The sequence below is a fragment of the Pleurodeles waltl genome, chromosome 9 (genome assembly GCF_031143425.1).
Source record: "Pleurodeles waltl isolate 20211129_DDA chromosome 9, aPleWal1.hap1.20221129, whole genome shotgun sequence".
Lineage (NCBI taxonomy): Eukaryota > Metazoa > Chordata > Amphibia > Caudata > Salamandridae > Pleurodeles > Pleurodeles waltl.
Genome location: NC_090448.1, coordinates 316,063,771 through 316,076,095, shown reverse-complemented (window position 1 = coordinate 316,076,095; position 12,325 = coordinate 316,063,771). Strand labels below are relative to the sequence as shown.

Genomic DNA, 12,325 nt, shown 5'->3' with positions numbered 1-12,325 from the left:
AATTAATTGAGACTGTAGCACTGGCAAGAGGCGCTGCACTGGCAGTGCCGGTGTTATAAACAGACGAAGCTCCCCTCCATCGGTGTATGCCACCTGGAAGTGCCTGTATTTATGTGCTTCCCCAAAAACGCGTTGATGAGGGCATAGGAAACCCCAAAATCATGGTAATAACTGTCTGGGCAAAAATGTATCTCCGTACCAGTTTTAAGAACCAAAAATAGACCTAAGCAACTAAAAGATGTCCAGTTAACTTTTTTTGCAAAGGGGCTTCTTCCAGTTACTAAACGTTTAGTAACTTTTGATTCGTTTGAGCTAGAAACACTTTTTTTTGTTAAAATCCGCGTATTGTGCAGCAGATGATGGATTATGCAGCAAATGCTGCAAAGCCATAATTGTGTGAGAAAAGCAGCGGCCGCAGAATTGTATGATTCCGGTGGCCTCGCCTATACTAGTGTATTCTTCATTGACTGCAATGCAGCATGGACAGGTTATGGCAAAGAAGGTCCCACTTGCCATTGACTCAACACTGGTGTCTGGCACTAGAACGGAGATTGGATAAATGTTATCAGAAATGTTGTATCTCATTAGGCTGCCGCAATGAGAAACAACATTGGCAGGAGATTGGCATTACCTTAGTAAGTTCCAAAACTCTGGGGGTTGTACATAAACAGGTATTTACTTTGCGTTGCACTTTTACTCTGTTTTGTCAGCTACATGTGTTCCTGTATCTACAAAAGTAAAACAAACAGATGTATTAAATACATTGTTTCAGCAAATTGCTTACATATATCAAGGAATGAATGTATCCAGGACCGGCTTTAGGGTGGTGCGGACCTGAATTACCTCATGGGGGGGCTGTGTTTAGCAATAACTTAGAAACTTGCAGTTTAAAAGCACCTGCTGTAAAGTTCCCTGTGTCCAGCCTTCAGGAAACAATTACAATGGCAAGATGCCTCTTGTGATTAATGTTCCTGCTAGAAAAGGAGATGTTTTTTTTCTTCTAGCAGCAGCTTTGACTCACCATAAAGTAGCGAGAGGGTTAATATGCCTGCTGCAAAGAAAAGAACTATATTTTATGTAGAAAACTGAGTGGATTAGTAAAGCTAGCCTTTACAAGCGCTTTAAAACAAATTAATGTATCTGGAAGGGGGGCTATGGAGAGATGAGGAAAAATTTGCCGAGTGGTAGTGAGAGAATCTGAGGAGGTTGTCATGGGGTGGGGGTGCCAAAAAAGACTGTTGCACAGGGTGCCATCAGCGCTAAAGCCGGCTCTGAATTTATCAATACCTTATATGGACGATCTGATGTTGGAATCACTTGTCAGACTGAAAGTGTAGCAGTCATCCATCATGTAAATGAGATAAATGGGATGTTTTTGACCAGTTGAGTTCCGTCAGATGCCATATAATTGTACCATATATGAGCCAATTATTTGCATGATATAGTATAGCCACTTGAGGTTGACTGTGATGTGCCCTAGAATTTCCCACATCTTTTCCCATTTATTAAAACACTTTTGTCTTGCAGGGTGAATGTGGGAACTTCATTCGCCTCGTACAACCCTGGAATAGGACACACCTGTATGTGTGTGGCACTGGAGCCTACAACCCAGTTTGTACCTATGTGAACCGTGGACGCAAAGCACAGGTACAAACCCAGAATGCCATGTACATTTCACTGTCTGCTATAAGTCTGGTTAAAGGGTCTAATTCCCAGTTAAGGAATGTTTTTAAATCTTCAGTTACTTAACACACCACAGGTGGTTTGGAGCATATGATGTCTTATTCTTAGCATCCTTACCCAAAATCAGGATTTCACCGACTAGCAAAAGCTTGCCCATGTCCTCCTCATCACACACCAGCAATAGTTATACATCAGCAAAAAATAGCTTCTTACCCTATTGTCCCATTCCCAATGAATTCCACTCGGAGTTGAAAGTCTGCATGTCAAAACTATCACGTTCAGTTCCACTGTCTTTCTCTTAGAAGTGAAAGCCTGCCTTACTCACTTTTTCCAGACACTGCACTTCTAAATTGACAAAGTCCTGGTAGTCCTACTGTCATCATCCAGTGTTCATGCTTGTCCACGAAAGATATTGTGATCTTGTTTCCATTCCCTGTCGCCTGCAGTGCCTGTTACTCATGCCCTTGAATTCCAGTCTTAATGTTTATTTATTTATTTATGTATTTATTATTTAAAGAAGGTACAAGTTACTACCCTGTTCCATTCCTAAACATGCATTTGGATTGCCAAGCTGTCACCAGCTGCCCCTTTGCGGTCCTAATGTCAGTCACTCGAAGCTGACAGCATGTCCCTTTTCCTGTACTTGCATGGTTGTAGTGCTAGTCACTGAACGATAAAGGCCAGATCTTCCAGACACCTGGATGTATCTGAGAGCGGCAGGTTGGTCCTCTTACCACTTTTCTTCCAGTCACAATATGTGTGAGCTTGGCCCTCTCTTGCCATGCTAATGTTTCCCAGAGTTGCTGCATCTTCTGGTTTTCTTTGGAAGAATGTGCAGTGGTTAGTTTACACAACTACTGGGGAGAGTGTAGCCAGATGGTATTCTATGTCTTGGCTGTAACATATAAATTAACTTATCTGTATTTAGGAATATCTGTTCCTTTATACCACAAAGTTATACATGGGAAAAACACACCAAGAGATTTAAAATAATTGATAGCATCATGATTCCTAGTTCACAAAAAACACTCCTATGGCCATGAAGTAGAGGCTCTTGCCTCCTTGGATTGGTCCCAGTGTCTGGTTTTGAAAGTAGCAGCAAATACCAGTGTCAAGATAACAAGCTAAGTGGTGTAGCCTACACAAGTGCTGTCAATGAATCTTGTTTGGGAGGTAAGTGGCACGAAGCACGAGGAGCTTCTTGCTGACTAAATGAAAAATGTCACATAGTTCAGTTGTGACAGAAAATTAATATCTCCAAGGGTTACCTAGGCGAGCTTTCCATCTGATTTTGTGTTTTCATGTGAAGGGATATGATGAATTTGTTCACTTTGGAAAACGTCCCATTGAGGTACCAGATTAAGGGATTGAGTTTAATTTGTTTTTGATTTAACGATCCAGTCTTGTAAAGTGAATTGATACACAGAGTGGTTTCCTGGCTCTGAGGGATCTGGCTGAGGAGAAAGACTGGTAGACCAGAAAAGCCAGTTTTCAGATTTCTGTGAAAGGTGAAACGATCCTGAATTGTGCAAATGCAAGGGAGGATGAGTTCCTATGTTTAGCTACCAGAAAAGAAAAGAGTGGCCACCAGTGCGCACCCATCTGCACTGAGGGAGTTTGAGCAGGCAGGTGGAGTATAAGTGAAGAGAGTGGATAAGGCAGTGCATTGTTTCTTTCTCAAGTAAAAGGGACCAGAGTTGTTGATAGCGCGATGGCAGAGACAAGTTTGAAAATAAAGTTTCTTGGTGATAGGAAGCCAGTGCAGTTTCTGAATTTCAGAAAAAAACTCATGGGCAAGAAAGGGGACAGGGCACAAGCTGCTGCATTCTGGATCACTTGTGGCGCATGAATGAGAAAGTCATGCAGGCGTGCTCTGGTAAAGAGTTCATCTAATCAAGATGGGAAACAGTATAATCCTAGACTAGCAACCTTCTGGGGCAAAGAGGAATAATTTCACTGAGCATAAGAAGATAGTGGAAGCAAGGAGCAGCAACATAACCAATATGAATAGAAAAAGAATGGGAGGAGACAAAAATAATCCGACTGATTTTAATAATTTTAGGCAGTTGGTAGACATCGATTTGACAAGGATATATATAGACAGAACGTGTCTTGAGTATGATTGGTGTTTTTTTCTAATAAACAATGATTTGTGTATCGCTGGCTTAGGGCATGAAGATAAAATCGAAAGGAACGGGCGGGCGAGTGAGGTAAGAGGAGTGATGTAGATGCTGGAAAGGGTAGTGCTCAGAGAGGATCCCTGGGGAGCTCCGCAGGTGACTGATACAGATGCAGAGATGAAAGGGAGGAGGTGGACAGTTTGAATTCTGTCCATGAGAAAAGAATGTAGACAAGCCAGAGCCTGTTTGCATATTCCGCTGGTGAAATGGTAGGAAATAAGAGTTTTATGTGAAACAGTTTCAAAGCCTGCAGAGGTAAAGATTAGGATTAAGACAGTGAATATCATCAGAGGCGACTAAGAGCGTGGTTTTCATACCATGACAATATCGGGACCCTGACTGAGATGGTTCTTAATTTCAATGAAAGCAGATACCTCAGTATTGGTGGCTTCCTCTAGGATTCTAGGATAAAGAGGCAGGAGGGAGATAGGTCGGTAGTTACTTCAAATGGAAGTGTAGACAAGAAGGATTCTTGAGCAAAGAAGTGACTGGGGCTTGTTTCCAAAATGGAAGGACAAGAGCCTGAGGTGAGAGACAGGCTGCAAATGTCAAACAGCATAGGACTGATGGTATCAGAGGCACGGGAAAGAACATGCAAAGGACAGTGGTCCGACAGGGAATCTGATTTGATAGATATGAGTGAAGAAGCAACAGGGTTGATTGCATGGGTAGTCCTAAGGGAAAGAAGGAAGAAATCGGGAAGACGGGGGAGCAGGGAGGAAGGATAAAATGCAGCTATGGACAGACTAAAACTATCAACCACCGAACATGAAGCTGCATGCTGACAGAGCAAATATGGATATTGTACGAACTATGACATTGGTTGCACTACCAAAAAAAAAAGAAAAAGTTGTGTATCACGCAATGTTCAGCCACATGACAAAATCAATTGCATCCGTAAACTGAAGCAACATACAGGACAAGCAACAGGAAAAGTTTGGGTGTCCTCTGAAAATTGATACTAACAATGGAATTTCTAGTCAGATCCAGCGAATGGTGATAGCAGGTTGGGGGGCACCAAAGAATTTTAAGTAAATAATCCTGCCTGTACTCTTCTTTCAATGCCTCTATCCCTCCAAATAAAGTCCACCCTTGACTGCTTGCTAGGGCCCAGACTCTACCTTTTTAGTAAATGGGTTACCTAGGTGCCCCTGCAGCCACAGTTTCAAGTCCAGAATGTTAATGGGCTTCTGTTTCTACCAGGGGCTACGTCTCACTGCTTTATAACTCCTCATCTAATTTAGAACCATGTCACTATTTTCCAAATGGGACATTTAATTCCTCAACATTTTCCCCCTCAACATTTTCCCCATTCACCCTTCTCCTTAATCAAGGATTGCCTCTATAGTAAGATCACATAGGTGGCTATCAATAATGAGCCTTACTAGGAGTGTCACTAATAATAAACCCATTCTTCAGGTGCCACGTAAAAATGTACCTCGACTTGGGAGCCAGAATGCCTTGAAGACAGTCATGTATTCATTTAAATTAATCCTCATACTAGTAAATCTCTACATGCCTTTTAGACTTATTTATACTATTCTGAAGAGGGAGAGATCATTACGACATTGTACCTTGAGGCAGTTGTTTGGTTGAACCACCCGAGATAAGAGAGTGATTCAAAGCACAAAGTGCAGTTGAACATGCTGTGATATGTTCTTTTACTGTCCTTTCCTCTTTTGCAGATCTGTGCATTGCTTACATAGAGTGGGTGCAATTTACCTGTCACAGGGTACCATCTGAGGCAAAGCTGTGAGCATACAGTCCTTTCTCCTTCTGGGAGGCGACTTAGTCATCATCACCGGTCCTGGTATTTTAACAGTGTCCAGCTCTTGCTGTACCCTCTCAGCAGCCCTCCTCCTCTAGGATCCTACAGCAGTTTCATTAATAGACCAGCTGCCCAGAACAGCTGTTCCAGTATATCCGCTCTGGGCCTCAGTGTTATGTCTTGTCAATTAAGCAAGGTTTAAGCATTTTCCCTGGTCACTCTCCTTCTCATGCACATTGCGGTGGAGCCATGGTCTTAATTATACACATGAACGCATTTACGTTCCTTCCATGCCTTTGTTAAATAACCATTAGCCATCTCTGCGGATGCAGGGCTGGAATGAAGGAGACTCTTACCAATCGGTGTCAGGATGAGGCACCTGTTAGCATGTTGAAGATTCAGTTTGTCCCTAGCATCCCCAGCAGGAGGCACTGTAAGTGATGGGCTGTGGGCTAAGGAATACAGATTCTTTAGGTGTGGCATTGTCACAGGCTTGTATTGGCACAAATGAAACAATAATCTGTATTAGAAAATTAGAATGTTGAGAGCTCCATTGAGGACAATGAAATGATTCAGGAGTAAAAATGGCTAGTTATAAGCATTCAGCTCAAACATTCCAATGTTTGTTTTTCTTTTTCTCCCTTTTTATATTGAACATTCTACCCTCGGTGGGTGGAATATTCTAAGAGCCTTTTAGCCCTTCTAACACTGGCTATACAGGTTGTTTAAAAGCCCTCTCGCCCGTTATAGGCTCGAGTTCAAGTCCTTCAACAATCACTATAACCCTCACCAGCAGGCCATAAAGTTACAGTAATCTGAAGCCTTTTAGGCAGTCATGCAGAGAATGGTGTACGCCTACTGGAGTTAATAGAGCGTTTGGTAATGCAATGTTAATGGTGACTTTGGGATCCATAGGGAGCAATGGTGTAGCAGCAGGGGCTGTACATGATCTACAGAGAATGATGGAAACACTGGCTGTAGTTCAGCTGTAGGGAATGTAGCAGCACTAGCTCCACTCAAGCTGCGTAATGACACTGGCTGTGTTGAGCTGTAGCAAATACTACAGAAGCAACAACTAGGTGAGATTCAGGGAGTGGTGTAGCCATAGGGAATGGTGTTCTAGCACTGGCTGAAATTAAACGTAGACAGTTATAGGCTTTGGCGTTGGTGTGTGCTCTAGGGAAGGGTATGAAAGTGTTTGCTGTGGTAAAGCTACCATCATTGATTTATCTGTTCCAAATTTGGTGAAGCAATAGGCCATGGTGTAGCATCATGAGATCAGGGTGAACTTTAAGCAGCGATGTAGTGTCACTAGATCTGATGTGCTGGAGAAAATGGTGGCTGAGCTGAAAGTGAACTGCAGGGAATTGAGCAATTCTGCTATGTAGGAGTGCGCCCATAGGAATGATGTACCAACGTGATCTCTAGTATTTTGTATCAGTGCTGGGAGCGGATATGCAATACATATCGGTGCAGCAACACTTGCTGTGGATAATTAATATGTAATGGTGTAGTAGCACTGCTTGTGTATCAGCAATGCTTTATACTGCAGCGGTACTGCCGGTAGGTTGTCTGAAAAGACGTGCAGCAGTACTAGCTGTTCATGAGCTGTAGGGGGATCTATAACTGAGATTTAATATAGTTTCAAAATGGTGAGGAAGACCTTGCCTTATAACGTGTTAAAATTCATTCTGGTGGCAGGAACAGAGAATGAGTGCAGGCTTTGAAAGTGTAGGAGTACAAGCTGTTCTGGAGTTGCAAAAAAGGTGCAGAAATGGTGACTTGTAGAAGGTAAAGGAGGTGTAGTTATTGAAGTGGATAGAATGTATGAATGTAGGAGCTTGCTCATTGAGTGCAGTAAGAAGGGGTGTAGGTGGGCTACCTGTGGAGATACTACCAGGGACCATGAAGGAGCAGAGGAGGTTGTGATGCTGCAAGCAAAGTTGTAGGATAGTTGGCTGTTAGGGAGCTGCACAGAATGGTCTTGGAAGGGCAGCATTTGAGAAGCTAGATGAAGTACTGCAGCAGTGCAAACTGTTGGGAAGATCTAGGGAATGGCAAAGATGAACCCACTACTAGTGCAGAAATAGCGGCTCCCCAGTAGCTGTGCAGCATGGTGGATAGGCGAGGACAGTAGTATTTGCACAGAAAACACTATGTGCATTAGCTGTAGTAGTGCTGCAGTGAAAGGCATGAGAGTACTTCCCATTAAAATGCTGAAGGGGTACTGTCTGAATACGCTGTAGGAGTCAGGTAGAAGTTATGGATGCAGGATGCTGTAGAAGGGAGTGGGTTCAGTGCTGAAAGTATTAGCTCTACTTGTAGGGGTACGGGCAGTGATGTAATGTTCTTAGAGTAATGCAGTGACAAAACTGTTTACATATGCAACACCCTAAGCTGTGAAGTTGTTAATGTCACGTCTCACACTTGCCCAGGTATTTTTTCAGCAAAGCTCATCTAAAGCTCGCCTCTCACATTCTAATTTGGTTCTCCCTCGGAAGTAAGTGGAAGACACCTGGAGAACCCTCTAGACCCCACCAGCACCTACTTTCATTGTTGGGCCATTTCACTACCTTCCTGCCTTTTTCATCTTCTTTCTTCACCTTCACCTCCTTTTTGCAATTGTGCATCATTGACACTCAACACTCTTTTTTTTTTTTTTTCCTGACTCTCTCTCCCTTTGCCGACACTCTCACTCCATCAGCATTCTTCTGAACTACGCATACCTGACCTAGCTCTCAGCCAGTAGGCACAGTGGAAACCACTATGAGCTCCCGGTCCTTCTTAGTATCCACTTCTGTCCTCCTACATGGGTGTATGATGTCCCCTTCTTTGTTCCTTGCCACTTTGCTCTCCCATTTCCCTTTCGATCCCTATCATATCTTTCCTCAATACCAGCTGGCACCACTTATGACATGCTACAGTGCTAGCACTCAGCATCCGCCACCTAAGTAAGCAGCGAGTGACATACGTAGCATGCAGTACTCGTCACAAATAAAGCTGATAATTAGCATCAGCTGTTATTAAACATTTAACTATTGGAGATGGTGAGCAACCACTGGCTGTGGTGGATCTGTACAGAATGGTTTTGCAAAGCTCTGTGGTAGGATGAAGTGAGGTTTGAGATCACTGTTGATGAATGGTTAAGGTGTTTGTACTTTTTTTCTTTTTTTCTGGAAAATTTGCTGACGAATCGACCAATTACTATGAGACACAGAATTGAAATCGTTTAAGTAGCAGTAGAAAATGTTGCATTGATTGGCTTCTGACATGTATGTCTGGGTTCCATTGGCTTTCTCAAGTGACTTTACCATCATCACGAATAATAAACTTAACCCCAGCTGCATAATTTCCTCATCGCCGTTCATCTCTCCTCTCTTCGCTTTGCTCCTGGCTCTTCTGAGAGGTTAGTCAGATAAATGTCCTACTGGTCTAGGTTGACGGCGGTGAAGAGCCCATGCTTCTCACTTTTAAAGAGTGGCGTATGTAAAGCCTACACTGTTGTCTGTGAAGACCAGGCTATGGTAGGAAGAGGTACTACAACAGATAAACATATTTTTGCTGCTGGAATTGCAATCCGTAGATAAAAGGATTAAGTCACCAAAAATGTATTGTAAGACGAAAGTACATACCACCTTTAAATGACTGACGCATCCATGTATGCTCCCAGAGAAAGCCATTTGTTTTATATTCCTAAAGTGGGCATTCCTCCAGTCCAGTCATGTTGGTGATATCTACTACTACTATCACTATAGTGATTGTTGTCTGCTTTTGGACCTGTCTAAACTGTAGGAGCATGATTTGAATACATGTATCGTCGATCTGGATTTTTTTTTTTCTCTCTCGATGAATGAGCTGTGTGGGAACCTGACCTTCTTCTTGGCACCAGTGATTTTTGATTTTTTACTTTTCTTTTGTCGGGCCACATAATACGGTGGTGCACATTTTTTCTTCAGGCGGTCAGGAGAGCGAGCAGCCTTAACTTCTTTGTGTATTTTGTTCACCGAGGGGCTTCCCATCTCTGCTCACATGAAAGATTCCAACATAACAAAACACAACCTGGGATTCTCCCCAGGTCTATCTCCGCCCTTCTAACTCTTCTCAACTGCTCCTTTTCCTCAGGCCTCTGAGTTGACCCAAACTATCCAGCCAGGAGGACGGGGAAGCAGAGCCATCGACCCCTCCGCCAGCCCAACGCCAGCGGAGCACAAGGTGGGAAACACGCTTGGGACTGGCAAGGCCCTTTCTCCCCTAAGGGTAGTAGCCAGCTGCTTCCAAGCACATATTCCGCCAGATTCAGATGATCACTCCCGTGGCATTCCCTTAGCATGGAATATAGAAGCCTTGGCATGGGTGTTCTAACCCCTAGCGCACCAGTGAAACACTCTAACCCTTCATGAGAATCCCCTCACCTGCCAGCGCATGGGCATGCACTTTTGTGTAAATTGGTCCCAGTGTTCTAACCTTTCACAGGTCTTTGTCTGCATCCAGCTCTACTAACCACCTCATCCTAGTGCAAATGGGTACATCAGTCTAGGCTTGTGAATCATATAGTTTTTTTCATCCATGTTACATGTGTAGATCGTACATTATAGTGAATGAGGTTATGTGTTTACCACAAATCAAACAATATATTGAACTAATTCATGAATTGTAAGTACGGCATGACATGAAACTAATTATTTCCTTGCATGGAATATAATTGAACTGAAACTAGTAAAACACATTAGAAGAAGCTCTAATGGGAGCTTTTAGACAGGCAGAACAGAATTTTTGTGCGGTTCTGGAAGAGATGCGTTAGCAGTATCTGGAAAGCAACTGTTTGGATTGACGGAGAGAGGGAGAGTTTTTGAGCGAACTAGTAGAGAAGCATTTGGTCACGCTGAAAGATAAGTTATTACGAAAGCTGAGACAGTTGTGTTACAACGCCCCCTCCATCAGGAGACTTTTACTGCACTATAGGGGAAATAAATGAATCCACTGTGAAGATTTAGGCTGGAAGGGGAACATTTTGATGGACAGCTTTTAGGCTAGATGGTGTGACAGTGCAGTGTGTTATGAAATTGAAATGTATTGTCTAACAAAATGGAGAATATTTGAAAGGTGTGGAAGAAGAGGAGCATTTGATTAGGCAGGCTTGGGAGGCGCATCTACCAGGATGGATCATAAGTATTTGATGCCATGGACAAGATCACTATGGCCGGTTTGAGTGGGAGCATCTTGTGGTCTGGCAATTGATTGGGCTGTGAACAGGCCAGAAAATTGAACTTTCTTATATGTTAAAAGAGGAATATTAGAGCAGATTGCAAAGGTATGTATGTGGACAGGTTTAAGGAGCTAGTTTAGAAAAATTGAATGTAAAACATGTAGACTGACTGGAAGGAGATCATTTATATGGGCGGAAGGGTAGCTCTGTGGTGTGCTTAAAGGGAGAGCTGGGTGGGCTGGGACGGAAGTGCAATGATCAGCTCCAAGGGGAGCGTTTGAAGGGGGTGAAAGCTGAAGCAGATTGGAATGTGAGCATTGTGGGGAGGGAGGTGTTTTCTGTCAGGGAAGTACTTGAACAGAGTTTGTTTGAGCTGAAGGGAACAATTTGAAAGGAATAGATATGGCAGGACAGGAAGCATTGTGACTGGTTGGACAAGGGTCATTTGGGCGGAAGGAAAAGGGATAGAATGGAATGGGCTGAGAGATAAGCATTTAAATTCTAGTTTTTTTGACAGATGCTTACAGACGAGTATGTGTGTCTTGCTTGAATGAATCATGCACAAAGTTGTAGTGTGAACACACAAAGGAGTATGAGCAAGGAGGGGGCAAGTAGCTATTTTGGATTAGTGAACCCAGAACTCATTAAATATCGGTGACAAGTACAATTAAATGAATTATTCATTACTTTTTTTCTGAAAGTCTATTTCAATTTTCTGTGAAATCATATTTTTAAAGGAGTGTGATGAGTTCAAGTCAGTAGAAAAATTAAATGATTTCATGTGCTATTTTAATAACAGACTTGGAAAAAATAGGTACATATTAATGACCAAACAGAATTGTGAACTGCCACGGCGGAAACATAAAGGAATAATTCAGGAAACAGTAATCGTTAAATTAATTGCAGTGGATGAATGCAAATAACAATTTCTGTAATCTTGAAGGTGACAAAGAATTGGTAGGAATTAAACACTGACTGAAGTTAAACAATGGATCCACTTGCGATGATCTCTCCAGTGGCGGCTGACTCAAATCTCAAGGGGAAACTGTAACTGTAAAATTAAACGAAACAAATAAAATGTACCTGTCCTGCCACTGCCAGCCACCTCACTCCTCCCGATGGTGATGGTGTCCCAGCAGTCCCAACAGCACAGGCTCCCTTATGCAATCCAGGTGTTGCACTCATGCTATACCTAGCATGAGAGCAACGCCAGGATCTGTCTGAGCGCTTGGTCTGCCGCTTACACAATGCATTGGAGTCTGTGCTGTTTCTTCAACCCGGGAGGGCAACACAGCCGGGTTGGAGAAACCTATTTACACACGTCAGTTTGGCCAGCCTAAGACGGGCCTGCCAATCTGACAGGCGCACTTCAGTGCACTCCACTCCTCCTCCCCCTCCCATGGCCCAGCCCCACCCCTTCCTGCACATGCATAAAATAATGATAAAATATATATATATTTTTTTTTCTTCAGCTGCTGGCTTGTAGCC

General features: G+C 43.1%; 1 protein-coding gene across 3 annotated transcripts in view; it reads left to right on the top strand.

Annotated features, from left to right (window-relative positions):
- SEMA3F (semaphorin 3F) overlaps positions 1-12,325 on the top strand; it is a 274,062-nt gene that overhangs the window by 179,014 nt on the left and 82,723 nt on the right. For 2 of the 3 annotated variants that reach the window (XM_069206825.1, XM_069206826.1), the window contains 2 exons: positions 1,528-1,647; positions 9,754-9,843. In XM_069206825.1, coding sequence (XP_069062926.1) covers positions 1,528-1,647; positions 9,754-9,843 — 210 coding nt within the window. The remainder of the gene's footprint in view (positions 1-1,527; positions 1,648-9,753; positions 9,844-12,325) is intronic. The other variant, XM_069206827.1, reaches the window with a different exon arrangement.